At 37.1% G+C, this 24020-nt stretch overlaps 1 protein-coding gene across 3 annotated transcripts; it reads left to right on the top strand.

The window, feature by feature from the left end:
- The first annotated feature begins 129 nt into the window (after window positions 1–129).
- Window positions 130–23865, top strand: rtn3 (reticulon 3). 3 transcript variants are annotated; one of them, XM_042727141.1, is made up of 9 exons: window positions 130–432; window positions 5790–5834; window positions 9652–12777; window positions 16534–16741; window positions 17923–18061; window positions 18384–18453; window positions 18626–18672; window positions 21601–21659; window positions 21830–23865. In XM_042727141.1, exons 1-9 carry the CDS (start codon window positions 339–341, stop codon window positions 21876–21878), a joined length of 3837 nt encoding a protein of 1278 aa, XP_042583075.1. In that variant the 5' UTR covers window positions 130–338; the 3' UTR covers window positions 21879–23865. The 3 variants fall into 3 exon arrangements, with proteins under 3 accessions (XP_042583075.1, XP_042583078.1, XP_042583076.1); XM_042727142.1 differs by lacking the exon at window positions 9652–12777 and having other exon boundaries at window positions 148–432; XM_042727144.1 differs by lacking the exons at window positions 5790–5834; window positions 9652–12777 and having other exon boundaries at window positions 140–432.
- The last annotated feature ends 155 nt before the right edge of the window (window positions 23866–24020 follow it).

The raw sequence follows: 24020 nt of genomic DNA, 5'->3' as shown, positions 1-24020 counted from the left end.
TTTATGGCTTACCCCTTTAAACAAAGAAAATCGACCTCTCACCCCAATATCCCCCCTCCTCCTCCCTCCTCCCTCCTCCCTCCTCTCTCTCTCCCTCTCCCTCTCTCTCCGTCTCTCTCTCTCTGTGTCTCTCTCTCTCGTGTATCCGCCCTATTTGTCTTCCACCGCCTCCATCCACTGCAACATTCAGGCAGGTTCACCTAATGTGCTTGTGCAGGCTCGGTGACGCCGCTGCTGTATTTGGAAATACTCGGTGAATCGGGAACGTTTAGCGTATCAATCAGCAGCCAAACCTCAAACGACACTTATAAACTACAGATCCTGTAGAACAACACGACATGGCAGATCCAATGACCCAATCTTCTCAGATTTCGTCGTCACAAGGCCTAAACGATGGACATTCTGCATCGTCCAAAGACTCCAAGTTTTCCGGTAAGAGAACGCGAACGTCATACAACAGTTCCGTTGAATTGTGTTCTATTCGTTTCGAAGTTTAGATGACGAATTCTCTGATGTTCCAAATGGAAGTGCATTTGGTAGGTCGCACTGAATAGTGCGTTTAAGGACAATAACTTACCAGTTCGTATAACATTAGTGTTAATCAGATCGATTTGAATGAATGCACACGTTTAAAACGCCTTTAAGCTAGTACTGTGACTCTCTGGCGTTATGTAATAGTCTTGCACTGTTTATTTCTCACGTACACTTTCCATATCGCCTCCTTTTGGGCATGGTAGGAGGGTTTTTGGCATTACACTTTGCATGCAGAAATGGCATGGCGGATGTTGGACTCAGAATGAATGTGTTCTCATCCACAGCTTTGACCTGACGTTTATTTTTAGGAAAAGGCCACGGAGAAATATGGGGACACATGATACCCCTTTGAACCCATGCTGAAATGGGCACATGTTGCAGCTCAGCTCTGCACTGCAGATGCATCTGAAACTGGAAGACAGTGTAAACGAAGGAAGAACCTACACACCCCATCTACAGTGCTAGCGACGTGACAAGCTAGAATAATCAATGTAGCTGTCTGCAGCCCATTATGAATTGTTCTTTTGAGTCGGATCTGGTCAAAGAATCAGTTGAATATGTTCAGAACTGGATCGGTGCGAGCTGTTTTCAATTTGAACCAAGAACCCTTACGAAACATTTATATTAGATTTAATTAATTGTATTTTTAGTGCATCATAATAGTTGTGCTCTTAAATAGTTTGTTTTTATGTACTGAATCGTGGCAGCAGCATACTTAACTGGGACATAGGAAATTAAAATTAATTGTTTTATTAATAAAATATTGCATATTACTGTATTGGGACGTTTAAATATGCCCAGTCAGGGTGATGTAATTGTGTCATGGCGTAAAAGAATTCTCTAGGTTCTGTAAATGGACAGAGTGAAAGAATCGATTCGCAGGAATGAGTCAGAATTACCTTCTCTACTGCCAGGTCCAAGCAATTGTTCTTGCTGTATGAATATATGTTTATATATACATATATATATATATATATATATATATATATATATACACACACACGCACACACACACATTATTGTATGTACATATGTAAGAAATGGTAAACAAACCCCTTGCACTAATAAATGCAGTTAAGTTGGCCCATGTTTACACGTTTTCAGTCGTTCTGTTGAAATGAGGTGCTGACCTTATATATATTTTTCCATTGTGAAAACAATGCAGCATGGTTTTTGTTGACTAGCGATGTTGGTTCAGTGCTTTTTGGGTCGTCAGCAATACATGGAGCGCTTCTGGCCTCCTTGGTTTGGCTTCATTAAGGCGTCTGGGAATCGAATAGAATTAGAACGTGAAGTTAAGACTCGTGACGTCACCCTGCTCTGAATTTTTTAGCTTCTCTTTCAAATTGTTTAATGCCTTCAAATGCTTTTTTGGCTCTTGAGCTTAGCCACATTGATTTCAGTTAGGTATCAGAATCTGAATATTGCTGGAAGGATAGACATGATGACTGGCCTACAGGCTTACTATCAAAGTCGCCATATGTTAAGGTGATATATTGGACTGGATGGTTAAATTTAGTTGCAATGGCCCTCCAAGACACAATCTGAGATGTCTGTCTGGGTGCCATTGTCATGTTACACATAGTAAAAGCCTGTATGTAAATATAAGGTATTAAATGATGCCATACCAGGCCAAATGTTGTTTTAATCCATTGTTCTGGGTTAAATTCAGGTTAAGCTCCATCAGTAAAATTTGTAGCTGTGAACTGACAGTTATGTTCTTTAATTTGGAAATCTATGGAGAAAGCATGCAGTGGTTGCTTCAAATGCGTCTTTTGCTAGTGCATTTGTTTGCAAGTCATTGATTCTTGTGAAAAATATTACAATGGGAAGTTGATTCATAATTAACTATTTACATTTTTTAAAATAGATTTTAGGTACAAATTTAAATACATACAAGTGAAATTGTATATTTCATGTGTTATGGCGTTTTTTTTCTTTTTCTTTTTCTTTTTTCCTGGTTCATTTTGAATGAGATCAAGTAGTCTTTCAGGTGTATTTAAATGAATGCAACTTAATTATAAATGATTATAATTAAAGCTACATGCATATTAATTATATATAGAGAGAGTTGTGCATGCAGCTTCTAAGGGGTCATCGGATGCCCATTTTCCACAAGTTGATCTGATTCTTTAGGATCTTAATGAAAAGTCTATAACATACTTTGGTTAAAATTTCTCAGTGGTAGTGTAAAATACACCATTTTTACCTTGTCAAAATCAGCTTTGCGGAAATCAACCCGTTTTTTTGCATGTTTTTTTAAATGCTAATGAGCTCTGCTGACCCCACCCCTCTCTTCTTTTGGGGTGACGAACCGTGCTCTGAGAGACTGTTCACATTAGCTGCGAAACTTGCTAATTAGCATGTTATTAGGAACGGCGATTGTAAAGATTCATAAAAAAAAACCTTATACTCACTTTTGCTGTAAGTGAAGCTAGTTTACAAATGATTCGTGCGAACATAAACACATTTAAGGAGATCGGGGGCACATTCCCTTCAGAAACAAAAGTAATCCACTGCATCTTAAGCGGCTCAGACGTCGGGAGTAAATGACAACTGCTATGTTCATTATAACATCTAACAACAGAACACCTCGATCACTATGGAGCCATTCTTGTCTACATCTGCTCCGAAGGTGAAACAATGGCGGTCGGACTATTACAGCTCACTCCTAAGGCCCTCCTAAGGTAAGACGGCACTGTCAATCAATCGTGGGAGCGGCCTTCGTCTGCGTGACGTCACACAGACAAGAAGCTAAGAATGGCCTGATTTGAAAAAGGGGATATTATTTTTAGGGATTAAATAAAAACCACTAAGTGGATTTTTATCATTACAGGGAAGATGTGTACACACTGCTAACACACATTTATGTTCAAACAACATGTAAAAGTGAAATTACCAGCCTATGACCCCTTTAATACTTTTTTTTTTAAATATGCATTTGCATTTTGCTAACTAACATAGTTTGTGTCAACATTCCAAATGTATTTTGTTAGCCAGCCCTAGGTGTTTTTGGTAGACCTTAACTTGTATTCAACCCAGAACAATCTGTTAAAAATGTCATGCTATTTGAGACCAAGAGATCTCTCTTCTGTCTGGGCATGATCCCTAAGGTCAATACAGCTTGCTGAGGCAGCACTCTTAAAGATTTAGGTGTCATCATTAAGTCTCCTCAGGAATAGAGCTGATATTGCTGGCATGACCGAAATGCCACACGGGCTCTTCCAGAGTCAGAGGTCAATCCAGTCCTACTTCAAGCATTGCCCTGTAACACATGCCATCTTGGTGAATTTAACCTCTGCCCCTTTTAATAGACGGTATCTGTCTATCTGTTCCTTGGTTGTTGGATTACTACACCTTATTTCCGTATTAAATGTTTGCTGGCTAAACCGACCTGACTAACCGACCATGGTAGGATATCAGATTATGATGCCATAATTGCACCACGTGGTTGCTGCTGTCACAAAAAGGGAAGCAGATTCTAGATGGCTGAGTCATAAGTGGGGAAAAACTTCAATCAAGATGACAGAGGGTGTGTGGATTTGTCAGGATTTTGGTGTCCACATCAATGGTGCAAGGTGTGTCGCTTATTAAAAAGCGTTTGGGTGTGGTTTGGGCAAGGAATGCCGTGAAGCAGGGGTACACTCCTTTGTGACCAGTAGAGCTTGCCCTGTTTAAGACTGTTGCATTACTCGATCAACCTGTTCTCTTTAACTTTCTCACCACTCTCGCTCTTGGCGCTCCCTGTTCTTGTTGAGATTCCAGAGTAGATGAATGCAATTCTGGTGACTTAGTGTTGCCTCTATAGCCTGATGATTGACCCAACTGTTGTAAGTGGTTTCTGGATGAATACAAATATTGTTTGTTTCCAAATTGCATGAATATTTGAAGTGTGGCTGAAAATGGCTTCCCTTAACAGTTTACATAACACATTGGTGCAACATGTGGGTGCTTTGCAGGGTTAGATGTCAGAAAGTATGGGAGGGATCATTGAAAATTCCATGAGAATGTTCAACCATTTGACTATTATGAGTAAGTACTGTACACTATGTGGCTGAATCCTCAAGAAATGTTGTGAATATTATTAGCTCTGTTTGTACAGACACAAAGTGCTTTAATAGGTAGTATATGTTATGATAATAGGATGAATGAAAATAGGATCATGTTTAAATTTGTATTTATGTATAAGCAAAAGTGTTTATTTTAGGTACTGTGACTGGTCACTTTTATGTTTTTTTTTTTAAAATCAGCTTTATGGAAGTTTTTTCCTGACAAACTTAAAATGGTGAATCAAATGTTCAAATGTTCGGTCAAATATTAAATCAAATTCTACAAATTTATGCTTAAACGATAAATCAAATGCAAGTAAATTTTTTCATTTGTAGTAATCAACTATAACAAAAATAAAATGAAATATAATTTGATATTTGTCTTTAACAATTAATTAAAGCCCAGTCATAATTAAAACTATAATTAAATGCTCGTACAATAAAGTTGTCCTATGAGCCTTGTCAATTAAATACTATCTGTGGCCATTTTGATCATTTGATTTAATTATTATTATTTTTTTTTAATTTTTTTTTTTTTTTTTTTTTTTTTTTTGCGTTTGAACCATTTAATTCAGCATTTTTAGGAAAAACTTCCATACTTTTTTTTTGCCTTCACTAGTGTTACAAATTAATTTTAGTACCTTACAATATTCTGGGAAGTCTTTCAAGTAGTATAATCTGCATGCATGAAAGACTGAGGAATGCGTTTTGGAATAGCTTTACAAAGATGAGAGCATCTCTCACCATCAGTAATGGTTGATTATCTCATAGATATGTAGCTAACTTACTTTAGTAGATTAAAGGGAAAAGTTACCAAAGAGTAAAATTCTGTAAATATTTACTCACCCTTATGTTATTCCAAATCTGTATCACACAAAAGGTCTTTTTTCTGTATATTAAAAGTCGACAAGATAAAATGTTGTTTGAGCTTAAAACATATTTGTAGCCCACAGAAGAAAATCACTTTAGAGTTTAGAACGATATGAGGCTGAGTAAATTGTGACTTTTTTTTCTCTCTATTCCTTTTCAAGTAAAGCACTTCCTTATTTGCTGTCAGCTCTTTTTTATTTATTTATTTTACTTTTCTAGATTCTTGAGATGTAAAAGGTGCGGCATTTCACTAACATTTTCCCCTTTCAAATGTAGAGTATAAGAAGGATACTGAGACTTTTCTTCTCATTCTTCTGTCCTATTTTATTTTTTCAGATTCCTTTTTTTCTTCGCCTGTATCTCTCATTCAGTCTCCTCAAGGCAAGTGTATAGTTCTCTTATGATGCTCGCCTGCTTCTCTACCTTTTATCTTTCTCTCCATGCTCCTCTGTCATCTCTGTTCTATTAAGTATGCTATATCCCGCTGGGCTGCTGCTATGATGCTCTCCATCCCTCTCGCCAGTGACCCTCTCCTCCTCTATACCAGACTAGATGTTTGCAGTAAGGGCTTTTTTTGGAGTTCTTCCTTTTAGGAGTAGGAAATGAAGCAGAGGACACAGAAAGAAGCTACCGATTGTTTTACTAAAGAATTAGATCCTTATTTCTTAAGCTAGAACCCAACTAGTTTCTGTGGAATATCATCAGAATGTCCTCTCCTTCAGTCTGTATGGTCTTGATAACTAAGCTTTTACCTAAACATTAACAATCAAGTTCATAGTTAGTCTCACACCTGCACGCCACTTGACCGTGGACTCTGCAGTCCAACCACCCTCCCTAACCAGTTTTGTAACAAGACCCTTGCTGTTTCTAATGGTGACCCCCTTGCAATCATGCACGTTGGAATCCATAATAAAAGGCCAAGTCCCTCCTGTTTTCAACAGTTTCTGAAATCCTCAAACTTGAATTCACTTCATGAATGCTCTTCACCTGAGGTCATCCAAATTTCTGTGGCTTGTCTTCGAATGCCTTATTATATCTAACACTAGGCTGCGTTTCCATTACCCTTCAAATTGCACAAATTGAAATTGGGAATTGAAAATACGGCTAATGGAAATGCATCAATTTTGCAAAAACTCCCAAATATCGCAAAGTTTTTATGCTCGCATGAGGTGGTTTTTCAAGCAATGCGATAAATGAATAATTCGGAAAACTGCAATGGAAAGGTTTTTTTTTTTTTTTTTTTTTTTTGCATTTATAGATCACATGGCGTATGTATAAAGTCATATGATCATTCTTCAATATATTATAACCTCCAAGAAACACTTAATACGTGGCCGCTCTCCAGGGGCTTTACCTACCATTAATGCTTAGACAATTTACACTGCACACGTCTGTGGTGCAGTGTGGCTCTGATACGGCCACTGAAGCTGATTGCGGCCACTCTAGTCAATCCTTGTGTTTATAGAAATGCATGATTCTGAAGCGGCTCTCTGTGCTGCTTCTGTAAAGATACACCCATATGCCTCTTTTGAATAAATATTGGCAAAATCCATAGCCATTACTTTTCGCAAGAGGCAAAATATTACGTTTTAGTTGCATTACATTGGTTAATGGAAACGCTGTCATTTCACAATACTTATTTTTTATCGACATTTATAAAATATTGCCAAAGTTTTGCGCAAATCTATAATGGAAACATGCCTACTGTCTCTGCTAGGGGTGCACGATAAATATTGTTGATTAATTAATGCGCATCTCGTCAGTAAAGCCGGTTCTCTAATCAGCGGTAAATTCCATCACATGCGTGATTTCACATAGAGCAGCTGTTACTACACAGTGCCGTTGTTAACTGACAAGCTGCGCAAATCTACACTGATAATGAACTGAAGAGATGCGCATTAATTATTGACCGATATTTATTGTGCATCCCTAGTCTCTACATATACAACAACAATACAACAGTACCCTGTAATATGTGGGTTCCCGGGCTAAAAAGTTGAACGTAGCCATTCCTGGCAATAATTTGCAGCTAAAACCTCCTATTTACCATTAGTATCCCTTGTCATGTCATAAGCACCCCACATCTGACATGGTTCACGGATTAAAAATGGGAAAGCTAAGTCCCTACAGATGCTAGAAATTCAATCAGCTCCAGTCTGTACCCACTGCAAACATGATTTAGGTCAGCGTTACTATGGGTCCAGCTTAATCCCAAGATTGCCACTTTATTTTAAGATAGCAGAGAAGTTCAAGTTCACTTTGTGTGAGAGCAAAATCCTAAAAATGGATCAGGTTGGTGTCCCTGAGGATTTGTGTCCTTGATGTCCTCCCTCCCCCACAACAAGCGGTGTTTGGAGCTACACACCCAACACCGCACTGGTCCTGAAGGTAGAGCGCCACTGGGAAGGGATCTAGCAACAGGACGCTGCTTGGGGTTACATCCCCATGACTGCTGCGGCTGACTCTTCACCTGCTTTTTCCATGCATTTTGCATGTTGTCTTTTACAACAAAGAAAGAGGAAATCCTCCAATTTCAGTCTTTTTGTTTGTTTGTGTTTGTTTGTTCTTATGTCTATTTACTTTCAGGATTTGGATCACTGTAGAATTTATATATAGGAAGCGTTAGCATAAAGTGGATCTTGAGTAAATTCCTCACGCTGTGTTGAAGTCTTCAGATATCATAGGTATCCCTTCAATGTTAGGAATGTCATTATCTTGAAGTTAGTTTCAGTTGATAATATTTGTGGTTTAAAATTAGTTTAAATACTTTGTTGATTTATGTGAAATATTTTGCATATTTTTTCATAAAGATATTTTTTTCATAAAGATATACTATTTAAATGACTCATCATAATAGAGTTGCTTAGTTTGCACAATGAGTACTTAGCCAAACCACAATCTTAGAGATGTAGGGATAAAAGTCTTCAAGTTGAAACAGTGGTGAGCAATAACATGTAAACTGATATGTAAAGTACAGTAAATTACATATTGTCCATTTTATATACTTATAAATTGAATCTATTTTCAGAAGGCTTTACTCTTACTGGGTAGACCCTATAATCACAGAATTGAGAAAATACTAGTTTCTGTCAGTTGCAGTGCACGTTTTTTTAACTAGCAGAAATGTAGCCTACAGCATGCCAAATTCAAAGATAATATCTTAAAGTAAAACCAGGAAGTGGCAGGTTTGTAAATGGACAAAATAATTAGGGTGTTAGAATGTGGTAGTCATAGTGTGTTATGTTACAGAGGTACCTGTAGTCCCTCCAGAACTGGTTTTTATCACCCTACAGGAGAGTCAGGAGAAAATATTAAACTTAAAATTATTGTTTAGCGTATGTGATGGAAAAATTGTTTAGATGTGCCTTGTCACCTGCCTACCTCCACATAGTGCCTGTGATGGCAGAATTGTTCATCTTTCGGACACAGCCATTGTGTTGCATGGTAAAATGGTCAGAATTTCCTTTTTTAGCATGTGTCCAGCATTCACATTGCTGTTTTCCCTGTGCTCTTATAATTCTGGCCTCATTGTGTCATCTACACCATAATTTGATTTATTTATCATCTCTCTTTTTTGAGATGTTTGATAGTTGAGGCATAGTTTACACAGCCCTTTAGTAAAATCCACAATAACAATGTTTTAATTGTTTAACAAATTGATTTCTTTAATAATTTTTTGAGGGTATTGTACTTCATTTTGTTTGTCTGTTTTAATTGTTTCTTTGTTTTGGAGGGTGTTGTTTGATTCTGGAGGTCATCTGAAGTAAACAGTTATGTAAATCTGCCCTTACATGAATAATATATTAAAACCGTTAAGGATCCTTTTGTGTGTCATTGAGATTCCTCAATGGTATCAGTGGATTGTCAAGCTGGCATGCAGACATCAAACTCCATCCATTAATATGTGGGACCATGCAGTGTGTGTGCATGATCGCTTTAGCTTCAGTTAAATGGATGCAAGCAAATTCAGCATCTTGGGGAATGCTCCATAATATTCCAATGTAGCTTCTGATTGCTAAAGTTGTTGGGATCTTTGGCTCTGAAATTTTAATTCTTGATTTGTTCAAGACAATCCTATACAAACCTGAGCTTCAGCATGTTCCCCTGCTTTAGCAAATCGGATTTAAGGTAAAGTATGCCTTGATCTTTATTTCCAACCCTCCTTTTCCTCCTCTTTCCTGCTGCATGATGGATGCAGACAAAAGAGTGGTACTGGGTTCTGACAAACCTTCAGAGAATTTGGCCACATCTCTTCACTTTTCTTCTCAGTCAAGTTCCTTTTCACCAGTTGCTCATGGAATCGACTCCTCAGGATCACCTGCTGACAACATAGATCGTACCTTCAAAGAGAAACGGGAGCTTTTTGATTCATCTTTTGGCTCTCAAAAGCAGGACTCCCCTATAAAGACATCCCCAGTGTCTGAGAGAATCAAAGCACTAGAAGCTTTAGCTGCAAAGCAGAATGATTTTGATAGAAGTGATGGGGGGTTTCCACATTTTAAAGAGCGTCACTATGAGAAGTCCCCTACTGAATCACATGGAATTTCCTCCCACTTGTCCTTTCAGAAAAGGGCAACATCAAATGAGCAGGAATCTCCAGAATCACGCTTTCAGAAAGGGAGCATGTCAAATGAACAGGAATCTCCAGAATCACCCTTTCAGAAAAGGACCATGTTGAATGAGAAGAAATCTCCAGAATCACCATTTCAGAAAAGGACCATGTCAAATGAACAGGAATCTCCAGAATCACCCTTTCAGAAAAGGACCATGTTGAATGAGAAGGAATCTCCAGAATCACCATTTCAGAAAAGGACCATGTCGAATGAGAAAGAATCTCCAGAATCGCCCTTTCAGAAAAGGACCATGTCGAATGAGAAGGAATCTCCAGAATCGCCCTTTCATAAAAGGACCATGTCGAATGAACAGGAATCTCCAGAATCACCCTTTCAGAAAAGGACCATGTCAAATGAACTGGAATCTCCAGAATCACCCGTTCAGAAAAGGACCATGTCGAATGAACGGGAATCTCCAGAATCACCCTTTCAGAAAAGGACTGTGTCGAATGAGAAGGAATCTCCAGAATCACCCTTTGAAGTGCTTGGAGAGGAAAGGCGTGGAAGTGACTTTGAGGACACTGCTGACTGGATGAGAGCTCACTTACCTCCAGCACCAGATTTCAACATTGACGATCCTGATCTTGAAGAGGGAAATGATTCTTCCATGGTGCAAGAGAGCCCATCCAAAGTTATGAAACCAAACAATGTTGATACAGCAGAAGTTCCAGAACCTTTTGCAGGAGTTCCTGATCAGTTTATGGACAGTCCCATCAAAGTGCCAGATGACATCAATCAGTCAAAGGATGATGTCAACAAGCAATCAAAACAAGAGAGTGTTGAGGAAGATTCTGAATTTGACCTCAACTTTTTACCAACAGCCTATATGTGGGACAAACAAGAGAAATCTGATATGGGCACTCAAGGCTATCAGATATTCCCTGACAATCAAGAGCTTCCTTCCTCCTCTGCTCCTCCTGCAGATTTTGAGTCTCCATCACCCCCTGTGTCCCAACAGATGGAGCCTAGTTCTACACAACATTCCAATATTTCAAAAGGAAACTTGGAACCTGCTGAAATCCAAGAGGTAGACAGCTCTGGGGAGTCAGATGATACAGTGATTGAGGAAACTATGAGCATCCCAACAGTGGGAGACAATGACCTTGACACCAAAACCCACAAGGAAGAGGAGACTGTTCCAACCACTGAAAAACAGCCAATTCAGGTACCTATTATCAATGTAATTGAAACCGAGGAGCAAGTTTTAAGTGATGATGAGGAACCACTTGAGGTGGAAGCGGAAGAGGAGGAGGATGAGAAGTGTCAGATATTGCAAGGTGACGGCAAAAGGTCACCAGAGCAACATGATTCAGATCTTCCAGAACAAGTATCTTTGGAAACTCTACATGATGAGCATAAACCTGACCATGGCATTTCCTCTCACACAAATGAAAATGACTCTGATGCTGAGCACTCTCCTGAACACAAGGTGATTGAAGATGATTATGAAAGTGGCATTTTTCTCCAGTCTTCTCCGGACTCTGGAGGGCTAAATTCAGAGGACTCTCAAGAGCTTATGTCTCAGAATTTAGTGACCTTTGAACCCCTTAAAGAGTTATCCCTTGATAAAGACCTAGATAAGACCGCAGAAATACTTTCTGACTTTCCCCCTGACATCAGTTCCCTCTCAAATGAGCCCAGTGATGTAGAGACTTACCTTGATCATTATGACAGTGAAGAGCTTGCTCTAAAAGACCAGCTGAATTTATCTTATGTTAAGGAAAGTAAGGGTGAGAAAACAGAGCTTTCAAAGTCAAGCTATCTTCAAGATAATCAAAATACCAATGTTCCGGAATCCTTTGAGCATATTCCTGTTGATTTCAATGAGACCCCAAACCAATGCAGGCTAGACTATGAATCTGTGCCTGACCCTTCCCTGTCTGACCCTTCATCTGATATTCTTGATGATATTGAGACTATAATCCCTCAAAACAAAATGGCAAGTGTTGATTCAGAAGATCAAAAGTCATCAGTAGAAATCAAGGCTTCAGTCTTGCAGGAACAGGAGGAGTTGCCAGTCCAGTCCATTGATCGACAGCCACCAGTTCAAGAGAACCCACCTGCACCATTTCACTCTATTCACAATGAGCAGTCTAGCAAAATCGGTGAAGATATTTCTGGCCCTGTGGCAATTGAGGTTACTGAGGGATCAGTGATAACCAAGTCTGAACCTCAAGTTGTGCCCACCAAAGATCTTTTAGATAGACCGGATTCGCCAGAGACCCTGAGTGATACAGAGACGTTTGAAGCAGAATGTTCCGTAACCGCAGCGACTGACAGCTTCGTGGAGTTCATGAGGGAGTGTCTTAAGTCCCGGCAGGATGAGGAACCTGAGGTCCTCAGTCCCGGACACAAAGCTATAGACCAGAATCCCAAATCTGATGCTCCTGCTTCCACTCAATCATCTCCAGCTATGATCATGGACTTGGAGCAGGAGCGCCTCACAATTTCTGCTTTGAAAGAGCTTGGGAGCAGCCAAGAGGATGAAGACAAGGATATTCCCACTATGAAGACTGTCCTAAAGCCTGATAACACTCCACTTCCTACACCTAGACCTGAGGCCTCAGTCACCTCATCTTCTCACACTCTTCAAAACAAGTATCAGCCTGATGCCTTACTTCCCAAAGAGGTAGAGGCAATCGACATTTGGGTGGCAGAGGCCTACCACCTTGCAGAGCATGTCTTGACAGCAATACTAACCCATCTTACAGGTAACATGTCTTTTTTCTGGGCAAATAGCCAGCTAACCCTGCACGCATAGTATGCCCAGACACTAGACTTTACTTACCTCTTTTACTTTATAACTCAACTTTAATTTACTGAACTCTAACCAATAAGAATGCTTCTGAAAAATCAATAACTAAACACTCCCAAGCTATTACAGTAGCCTTATGGAGATTCTAAATGTCTTGTATGTTGTGGGGTAATCTTTATTCTTTCTAAGGCATGTCTCATGACTTTAAAAACATGATGGTACCATATTAAAAGTGATAAGTACCTGTATAAACATTCCTGCAGGATGCCTGGATGCAAAGCCTTTGAAGTCAGATGGTACAGTTCATGTCTTGTCTCAGGTTTCATGTTTTTATGTAACCATCTTCAGGAAGTCAGGATAAATGTGTTGTTTAACAGGAGTAGCATTATCTTCCATTTGGCAGTTAGTAGGCTATTGTTTTATGTGTGAACTCATCTGGTGTGGCACAAGAGAAAGTGATGAGCTTAATTTTTTAGCTGTTTACTAAATATAAATATTATGCATTTTTACGCATTCTCAGAATATGATTAAGTATAGACTATATAGTCTTATAGTCGTATATATATTACTGCCTCCCCTTGTCACACATTGCCCAGTAAAACTCACAGTTGTTTCACATATATGCAGAGAGAAAGATCCAAAGAGTGACTCCTTATCTAAAGCATGTAAATTTTCTGCATTCCTTCATTTACAATGAATGACTATGTTATGATGTCTACAATTAAGCTCTTAGCAGACACTTCCTTAATAATTTATATTCAGGGTTTTATTAAGGCTACATGATTACTGTAATTATTCTTTATCAGCACAATTATTCATTTCAAATAAATAAATAGCCTATATTATCTTTGTTTTGTTTTTTTTGTACAGTTTCTAAAACAAGCTGAGAATATTTCCCTCAATTACTTTAATGCTGAGGTTAGAACCTTGGACTCCTGTGAAGGATCCCGTTATGATCAAAGTTAATGGAGAATAAATTTGCTTTTCAAAATTAATTATTCACAGATCATTTTATAATTGTGAAGCACCAGTTTCCATTTAAAAAAATAATAGTTAAAAAAAAAACAATAAACACTAATTTTCTTAACACTTTACAATTAGAATCGATTTGTTAACATTAGTTAATGCATCATGTATCATGTACAACTTTTTTTTTACCACATTTATTAATAAAGGTTAATGATAATTTTTGAATATACTATATTGTTATAAATTTATTATTTTGTTGTTTATTTATGTTCACTCATATGCATTTGAAATGTTAACTATATTAGTATCTGTTGAAATTAACATTAAGTAAATGATGTTAATGAATTCAACCTTACTGTAAAGTTTTGCCAATTCATATAGACAGTACCTCATTTTTTGTGCCAGATGCCATATAAAGCTGTAAAAGTTTGATCTGGAGCATATTCTTTGTCTCACTTTTCAGTCTGCTTGAGTTGTTTACTGTGGGTGAGATTTATTTATTTTTTAACAACGATCGCAACTTGGTATTTTAGCTGTCAATCATCTAAATACAGCTGACTGAGAGCTTTCCAGTGGTGTGAAAGTTTGTTTTAATGGGTGTGGTAGTTTCCACTTGGGTTTGTCAGAGCTGTAGATAATAGCATGTGGTTGTGTGAACTCTAGCATAGGTTTGGCTAATCGCTGCACTCAATTATTTATTTATATGAATATGAATCTACAAATAAACATTCATATTAGGCATTAGAATTTTTCCAAATGGTCTGCCTTGTAAAATGTAGTAGTTTAATTTCACTTGAGACTTTAAAAGGATGAGAAGCAAGTGCAAACATTTTAAGCACGCTGAAACAGACCATAGTGTATAAATGTGGCCAGTAGCCTTTAAATAACTGACCTCATTAGGGTTTCATTGCATGAAAATTGGCTCATGCTGTTCGTGTCTGAACATACAAATGAGCATTCACTGTGACAAGGAAAAACTGGAATTTTTAGCTGAAATTCTTGTACTTGGGTGGGATGGGTGATTTCATGCATGACTCTTAAATGATTCACACACACGTGGACTCTTACATAGTTTCGCACCAATGCATTAGATGGTGTATATGTACCTTTAAGAGCCGAGCTCTGTGAGAACTAAAAGAGGCCACTGCGGCTCAGCAACCATTGGGACATAATGTTGTATCTGGGTCCACTAACGCCAGCGAGGGAGGGGGAGGGAATGATAGCGAATAACTGTTCTCAGCCTAGGCGGGAGGTACTCTCAGACCCCTGCAGTGAGCGAGAAGGAAACCCCTCACATGCACTAAGCATTTTAGCCTCCGAGCTGTGAGAGTGGACAAAAACAATGGTGCTCTCTCAGGCTCTGAATCATTTGCCACACACCATTGTGCTGTAGTTGTCATGTTGACTGTTGTTGTAAACAGTCTTTTTTCCTTGGGTTGCCCAAGAAGAGTTATTCTTGTTTTTTTACTTCTGCTCTTAAAATATAGAATTTAGCTGACCGGAGCTCATAGAGTTCCGAATTATTATTTTTTTTTTTTTAAGTATGCCTGTCTGTTTGTGACTTTGGTGTCCCATGAAATGTCTTTGGACATGACATGCAGGCATTTTTTCTGTTGTGAGAACCAGTTGGTACACTACTTTTCAAACGAGGGCCAATGAGGTATTTATTTAAAAGAAATTAATACTTTCGTTAAGAAAGAATGCATTAAATTGATCAAAAGTGGCAGTAATGACAATGTTACAAATGATTTCTATTTCAAATAAAAGCTGTTCTTTTGAACATTCTCTTTATAATAAAAAAAATCAGTTTCCACTGAAATATTAAGCAGAACATTTTCAGTATGTTTTTGGTATTAATATGTTTTTGATAATAAGAAATGTTCAAAATGCAAATGCAATGTAAATGCAAAAATGTAATTTTATATGCCCCTTGAACAGATATTAAATCAGTATATTTAATAAAAATTTAATATTTAGTGAACAGTGCATTTCAGAGTTTAGAAGTTCTCTGAAAACTTGAGGGGAAACGCTGTACTTGACCATGTATTGCTTGAATTGAATGCATTTACAGTTTCCTTGAGGTGATATATTAAAACTGACAGACCAAACATAGTAACAGTGTTTTCAACCAGCCAGCGCTTGCACGTGTATGGTCTTGTGTTACAGAACCCGTCCCCACTCATGCCCAAGTTGTAATTCCTCCTCTAATAAGACAGTGTTTTGGAAACACTGTGTCTTTGCCAGGAAAATATATATGCGTGTATTATACTGTTCTTGTAAGGTCTAAAATTGTGCATCCTCCTTATGAAATTAGATGTTTTGAATACCACCATCTTCCCCCATAAACCATATGTTGAAAATTTCCTGAGAAATGAAAACACGCAGAGCCGAACACCCTCAAGGCATCGCTTCACGTGGAGAATGCCTTTTATGTAAGGCTTCTTTAAAAGGTTCCTTTCAAGCCACATCACCAGCCACTTGAAAACTGCATTACGTAACCTCAGCCGTATGGAAAGTATGAGCTCTATATTATTTATGAGAGACCTAATGATTTTGCAGTTCAGGTACAAAAAGAGAACCCATTAAAATAATGTGTTGTTGCCTTCTACAGCTGCAGGCTCGGGATTTAAAGTGTTTTGCACCAGTTTAACACTTCATTCATTTTGTCACTGTTTCTATATCATGTAACGTTCATCGAAACACGCCACGCACACGGTTTTCACATACTCTCTCTGTCGTGCAGTGAATGACCTGGTGCACTGGCGGGACCCTAAGAAGTCAGGTGTGGTGTTTGGTGTGTCGCTGCTGTTGCTACTCTCTCTGGCAGCGTTTAGCATGATCAGTGTGGTCTCCTACCTGTTGCTGGCCCTGCTGTGTGTCACCATCTCTTTCCGCATCTACAAATCTGTCATCCAGGCTGTGCAGAAGTCCAACGAAGGACATCCCTTCAAGTAAGAGCCTTGTCTTTTTGGCCTGTCTTTCTATGTGTTCTGTCAATAAACTCACTGTAAAGTAGATATTTGAGAAAATCGGGCCAAATTTACTAAACAAGGCAAATTGGCATTAGAGCGCAATTCCATAAAAGCACCAATGGGAGGGGAAAATTCTGCATGTGATTTAATGAAAGTGCACACATTAAAGAACAAAGACACAACCAGATATTTTCCATAATGGCCAGTGCAATCTACCAAGAGCAGCGCAAATTACCCCCGGTAATTTGACGAGTGCAAATGTTAATAAATTGTGTTATGTGATTCGTTTTAATAATCTCCTCCCATAAATTTTGCGTCTGAAAGTGCATATTCAGTAAGGTCAGACACAAAAAACTCGTCACTGCGCGGGTTTAGTAAATCCTGACAGTAATATTTTAACACCAAAAGACGGTTTGCGCCGGTGCAAGCTGTTAGTAAATCTGGCCCAAAATATACTAAACACACATGATACTGAAATATTGCTATGAACATTAATTTAACAACATTAGATGTAAGATGAAACCCTAATGTACACAACTGATAAGAAAAAAACTATGAAACAATTATTTCAACAAATAGAAACATCAAAAATTAGGTGTCATGCAGGGAATTCTGGGAGTTACAATTCTGTAAATTATCTCACTTCCAAAAACTGTAATTTTAACAATATTTTACTGTAAAGTTACATTAAACGTAATTATTCACCGTATATAGTATAAAAACATACTGTTAACCAATTTACAGGTTTTTAGTACGTGTACTTTATATATTTATTATGTATATAAATGCGTACACATGCATGCATTTAAGAAAAATATGCTGTTTATATTACATATATTTATATATAATATAAATTATATGAATATAAATATATACATGTAAATACATTTATATTATGTACTGTATGTGTGTGTATTTATATATACATAATAAATATACACAGTACACACACTTTTTGGATGCAATTAATCATTTGACAGCACTAACATATATATGTGTGTGTGTGTGTGTGTGTGTGTGTGTGTGTGTGTGTGTGTGTGTGTGTGTGTGTGTGTGTGTGTGTGTGTGTGTATACTTCTACTATTTTGTGCAGTGGTGCTCAGAGGTGTGTGGGTATTCAGTGGCAGGGCTAATTGGGTTGACCCATGTTCCTGTGACAGGGCTTTGATGGAGAAAGATGTCACCGTGCCCCCCGAGACCTTCCGCAAGCACGTGGACACCTGTCTCACCCACGTCAACCGTGTGCTCAAGCAGATGAGCCGCCTCTTTCTGGTCGAGGATCTGGTGGATTCCCTCAAGGTCAGTGCCAGCAATTATAAAAGCTATGAATTTAAAGAGAGGTTTGTTCAAAACATGCATGACTTTCTCCAGTACATACAAATATATATATATATATATATATATATATATATATATATATATATATATATATATATATATATTCAATACAGTTTAAGTTTATAGTGACTCCAAAAATGACAAGAGGCCAGAACCAGCAGTTATTGCTTGCTATATTAGCTGTAGGATTTTTATTAAAGCGTTGCATTTACTTCCAAATTCATTCAAATAATTGTGTTCTCAGCTTTCTGTTCTTTTGACCCACATTACCTTCTGATTTCAGCTGGCAGTGGTTATGTGGCTGATGACATATGTTGGAGCGGTCTTCAATGGCATCACTATCCTCATCCTCGGTAGGCCGAATGTTCCACTTTTAGCATCGCCCTTAAATTTGAGGGTTATTTTTGATTTGTGGGGAACAAAATTGCTTCATATTTAGTTATAGGCTGACCAATTTAGAGTGAATCCACATAGATTTTAAGAATGATTGTAATGATCTTATTCTGGGTTTTTTTTTTTTTCCAGCCGACATCCTGCTCTTCAGTGTACCGCCCATCTATGAGAAAAACAAGGTTAGATCTAGATCTTTCAGTTGCAAACTATGCACTGTGTGCACTGTGGGGTCGGTAAGATCTTAAAATCGTTTTTTTTTTTTTTTTTTTTTTTATCTCATACGCTTGTCAAGGCTTCATTTATTGTAAATAGTAACATTATACATGTCTTTACTTTTGATCAATTTACTTTTGATCAATTTAATGCGTCCTTGCTGGAAGTATTATTAAAATATTAAGTATTATTAAAATCTTACTGACCCCAAACCTTTTAACTGTAATCTAATAATTATAATAAAATATTTTCCATAGTAAGTAATTTAGCTCTAATCAGGGCGAGGGATAGAAAAGCATATGTTGTATTCATGTGCCTCCATGTATTAGTAATTAACTCTATCATGTTAACTAGTATTACAGGTTGCTCTTGTTACTCATGCTCTTTAATGACACAGAGGAAAGTGCATTGTCAATGTGGTGCTTCAACGTGCTATTGGATAACATATAACATTCTGAATAAACAAGGTCCTTTCACTCTGTATAGATCAACTGCTACATGTTTTCTAGACATTACATTATGAAAACAAATAATCAACGCGTCACCCATTTGGAGAAAGATGTCACCGTGCCCCCGAGACCTTCGCAAAGCACGTGGACACTGTCTCACCCACGTCAACCGTGTGCTCAAGCAGATTGATCCGCCTCTTTCTGGTCGAGGATCTGGTGGATTCCCTCAAGGTCAGTGCCAGCAATTATAAAAGCTATGAATTTAAAAGAGAGGTTTGTTCAAAAACATGCATGACTTTCTCCAGTACATACAAATATATTATATATATATATATATATATATATATATATAATATATTATATATATATAATATATTCAATACAGTTTAAGTTTATAGTGACTCCAAAAATTGAAGAGGCCAGAACCAGCAGTTATTGCTTGCTATATTAGCTGTAGGATTTTTTATTAAAGCGTTGCATTTACTTCCAAATTCATTCAAATAATTGTGTTCTCAGCTTTCTGTTCTTTTGACCCACATTAACCTTCTGATTCAGCTGGCAGTGGTTATGTGGCTGATGACATATGTTGGAGCGGTCTTCAATGGCATCACTATCCTCCTAATCCTCGGTAGGCCGAATGTATCCACTTTTAGCATCGCCCTTAAATTTGAGGGTTATTATTTTTTGATTTGTGGGAAACAAAATGCTTCATATTTAGTTATAGGCTGACCAATTTAGAGTGAATCCACATAGATTTAAGAATGATTGTAATGATCTTATTCTGGGTTTTTTTTTTTTCCAGCCAGCCGACATCCTGCTCTTCAGTTTACCCGCCCATCTATGAGAAAAAAACAAGGTTAGATCTAGAGCTTTCAGTTGCAAACTATGCACTGTGTGCACTGTGGGGTCGGTAAGATCTTAAAATCGTTTTTTTTTTTTTTTTTTTTTTTTATCTCATACGCTTGTCAAGGCTTCATTTATTGTAAATAGTAACATTATACATGTCTTTACTTTTGATCAATTTACTTTTGATCAATGTAATGCGTCCTTGCTGGAAGTATTATTAAACATATTAAGTATTATTAAATCTTACGGACCCCAAACTTTTTAACTGTAATCTAATAATTATAATAAAATATTTTCCATAGTAAGTAATTTAGCTCTAATCAGGGCGAGGGATAGAAAAGCATATGTTGTATTCATGTGCCTCCATGTATTAGTAATTAACTCTATCATGTTAACTAGTATTACAGGTTGCTCTTGTTACTCATGCTCTTTAATGACACAGAGGAAACGTGTACAAAGAAAATAGTTTCGCTACATTCATAACAAGAACAAGATTTTAAAACACTTATAAAGAGTTGCTTTTTAAAAAAAGTGTCTTCTAATGGATGACACATGCTCAAATGCAGTTAGTGTTTGAGAGCAGGCGGCCCACTCAGATCGAATAGTAATTAGTATGTATGATTATTACACCAGAGGGGTCTTATGCAAGCCTTTACTGAAGACTTGTCATAATCTTTACTTTTAAAGCATTTGTCAAGTCCTAAATTCTTATATAACTGAGAATGTTAATGAGTGCCTGATGCAGTTTTTCCTCTTCCCACCTTTTCACAAATTAAATACAGCACTAATGTACGGCTATAATGATGCATCCATAATTGTGCCACAAAACTCTGAACTGTCTCTTTAATTTCCATGGCGCAGAACACTATGCACTGACCTCAAAACTGCAGTAACCCAGTTTTTAATATCTTTAGAGTGAGAAAATTAAAGCCACAACTCTCTATTATAGCTTTACTATGAAAGTTCTTTTATCAATATTTTGAATTAGTCTTTGTTTTTATTATATTTTATCAATTTTTTTTTCTCATTTTAGTTAATTTTAGTAAGGTTTTTTGTCATTTTTGTTTTAAAAATAAGTCCATATAGTTTTTTTTTATCTCATTTTAAGTTATTTTAGTACATTTAAGTTAAAATAAATGGAAAAAGAGATGTTTTCTCAGCAACTAGCTGAAATAAAATAAGTTTACTTTTTTAAATGTATTTTATTTCAGTTTATTTTGTTTTAAGTAACAAAAATGTTTAATGGTAACGGACAATACATTGATCTGGTGATGATTCAGGCTGTTTTTCCACCAATATATATTTATATTATCCACAAAAGTGGCCTCAATAAATATTCTTTTCAGGTTCTTAAAAAGTCCAATTTAATATATTAAATTAAATATGAAATATATTATTAATGGTATTAGAAAAGTTTCATTACAATTTCATTCTGTCTTAAATTTGTAGACCGAAAAACAGAAATCGTAATACAACCTAATGTGATCATTAAACTTGTTAAAGGCTGTGATTTAATATAATAAATATTCCCATTTCAAAGCACAGTGATATTACAATCTTTGTTTCTTATGATGCATGCTCTCTTTGCTCTTTCCACAGACCCAGATTGACCGTTACATTGACATCGCACGCACTCAAGTCAACACTACATTTGCCAAGTGAGTCTGCTTTGAGTAGATTAATACAGTTAATATGTAAACCATCTGTGCCTGCTATTTATCTATAAAGAACTGAGTCTTTGAAATGGCTGCCAATTAGTGAGACCTTGATGCCACATAGTAACATTGCCACCTAATGGGCATTTGTCTCATTTTTTTTTCTCCTTCAGGCTTCAAGAGAAACTCCCAGCATCCATGAAGCGCTGTAAAGCAGAATGATCATCCTCTCCGATCCCTCGTTACCATGTTTACCATCCTTTAGCCGCCTCCCCTTACAATAAGCCCCACCCCTTTCCCTCTTTTCCCCTGTTTAACCCCACACCTTAAAACAACCATCTGCACTGAACCAGCTAGTATGTAAAATCTAAAAGGCTTCTTGATATTCAATGTTAACTCTGCAGCTTATTAATGAGCATTAGGAAAAGAAGCTTGGGGCTCCAGGAGCTGGTGTTTTTCAACACAAGAAGTGATGTAATGCTACTGGATGCCCATTTTGAAGACCAGTGCATGGAAGGATTTGTGAACTAGACTGAACTTATGACCTGGTTTTGAGTGTTGGGTTAGGTGGTGCTGTAGTAATGAATAAAGACAGACAGTTCTAGACTTCATGGATTGGGACATTACCAGCAGTGATAATTCGGTCTAGTTCACCCTCCTTCCTGTTATTGGTGCAATTTTTAATTTTGTGTATGTATATATAGTTCGATTACAACAGGCTCTTTGCTGTGAAGTAGTTAGTGTTGCTTTTTATATTTAAAAAAACAAATATACAGCTCTTATATTTGTCTCTTTCGCACCTCTCTCGCACTCAGTCATCTGAGTTGAGTTCACATGTAAATGTTATTGTTATTACTCTTCAAATAATATTATATCTCGATTAGGATGGCTGCTTTAAGTCCCCTGTCTGACATTGGCTTCGTAACAATAAATATGAATAACCTTAAGATTGAGTTTTATGTATAGGATCGTCAGAGCACCAGAATATAGGAGAGGAAGGCAATAAATGTTGGCCCCACAAGTCATCGATTTTTGTTGAAATGGGGCCAGTGCCCATAATTCATGTCATTTAGAAAAGTAAGACTGTTTTTTTTGTCAGCATTTTGGGGCATCGTTTACCACCTGAGGAAGTTTAAATATTTAAAAAGGCTGCAAAGAACTATTATTTAAGCTGGATAATTACACTTACTAATCACATGTTGTAACACTGTTTTTCCTTGAAAGTCGAAACCCCACTGTAAACATTGTCGGCTTTTAGGATACAACTACAAGGGTGAGTTTGTTTCTGAAAGGGAAGGGTAACATAGTAAAAATAGCTTCAGGTTGGGCCGCTGTGTTTAAAAGCAGCGTCAGTCCGTGCAAAAACTACTCAGATGCATTTATGCACACAGTTACCACGTGATAAATGGATTATCTACCATATATCAAGTTACAGTCATATTGTTGCTTTTGTTACTGCATAGTCTGTCAGCTCCTGATGGTTTTATTGCATTGTTCGCTTAACATTCCAGCTGATGCAGTTGGAAGCATGTCCAAATTGGAAAATTGTAGTTTTAACACTAACACGTTCCATCACATTTTAAAAGTTTGTTTTCTAATATACTTTGATTTGCTGTTCATTAATATTTTTCTCTCTCTCTCTCACCCTTTTTGTGTAGTATGCATGTTTACACACATGATCAGATTCAGACGGAAGTGTCTTGTCATTGTGTTGCTTAACTAGCATGTTCTACAGTCGAGATCACATGTGCGGTGTTGCTTTTCAAGAACAGGTCAAGCTCTGACAATTTGCATTACCACATTGTTTTCTTTGCATTTAAGGGTAAATTATGACTATATAACTAATTTTTTAATAGATACAAAACTCTCTGTTTAGGTTCTTTGTCTTATTATCTGCTTTCTTCTCTTCTGAGGGTCAGTTTAATATTTGGTTTTGTTTTTGTTTGTTTTTTTATGTATTCCTGTAGTACCTTAGCATGTTTGCTGTTTCTTTTTTCCTGTGTTTTTCTCTGAGAAGGGTTGACGGAGGTCACATTCTTTTTGCTTTTGACTCTTGAAGACTAGATGTGATGACTAACATCTACATTCAGTTTGTTAGTTTTGAATTAAGTTAATATGTGGGAGCTTTTGGGGGAAAAAAGATGAAAACAGGAAAACGTGTGCTCCCTGTAATGATGTCAAAGTGAACTTAATAAAAATGCCAAAAGCATTTGTAGTGCCTTTTTTTTTAATGAATGCCATAAACTCATCATTGCTATTTAATACTGTTCAAAATTTTGGAATAAGATTTAAAACAAAATGTATTAATACTTTTATTCAGCAAGGGTACATTAACTAGATTAAAAGTGACTAAAAATACAAACA

The sequence above is a fragment of the Cyprinus carpio genome, chromosome B7, assembly GCF_018340385.1.
Source record: "Cyprinus carpio isolate SPL01 chromosome B7, ASM1834038v1, whole genome shotgun sequence".
Lineage (NCBI taxonomy): Eukaryota > Metazoa > Chordata > Actinopteri > Cypriniformes > Cyprinidae > Cyprinus > Cyprinus carpio.
The sequence above is the reverse complement of the archived record's forward strand: the minus strand, read 5'-3'. Positions and strand labels throughout refer to the sequence as shown.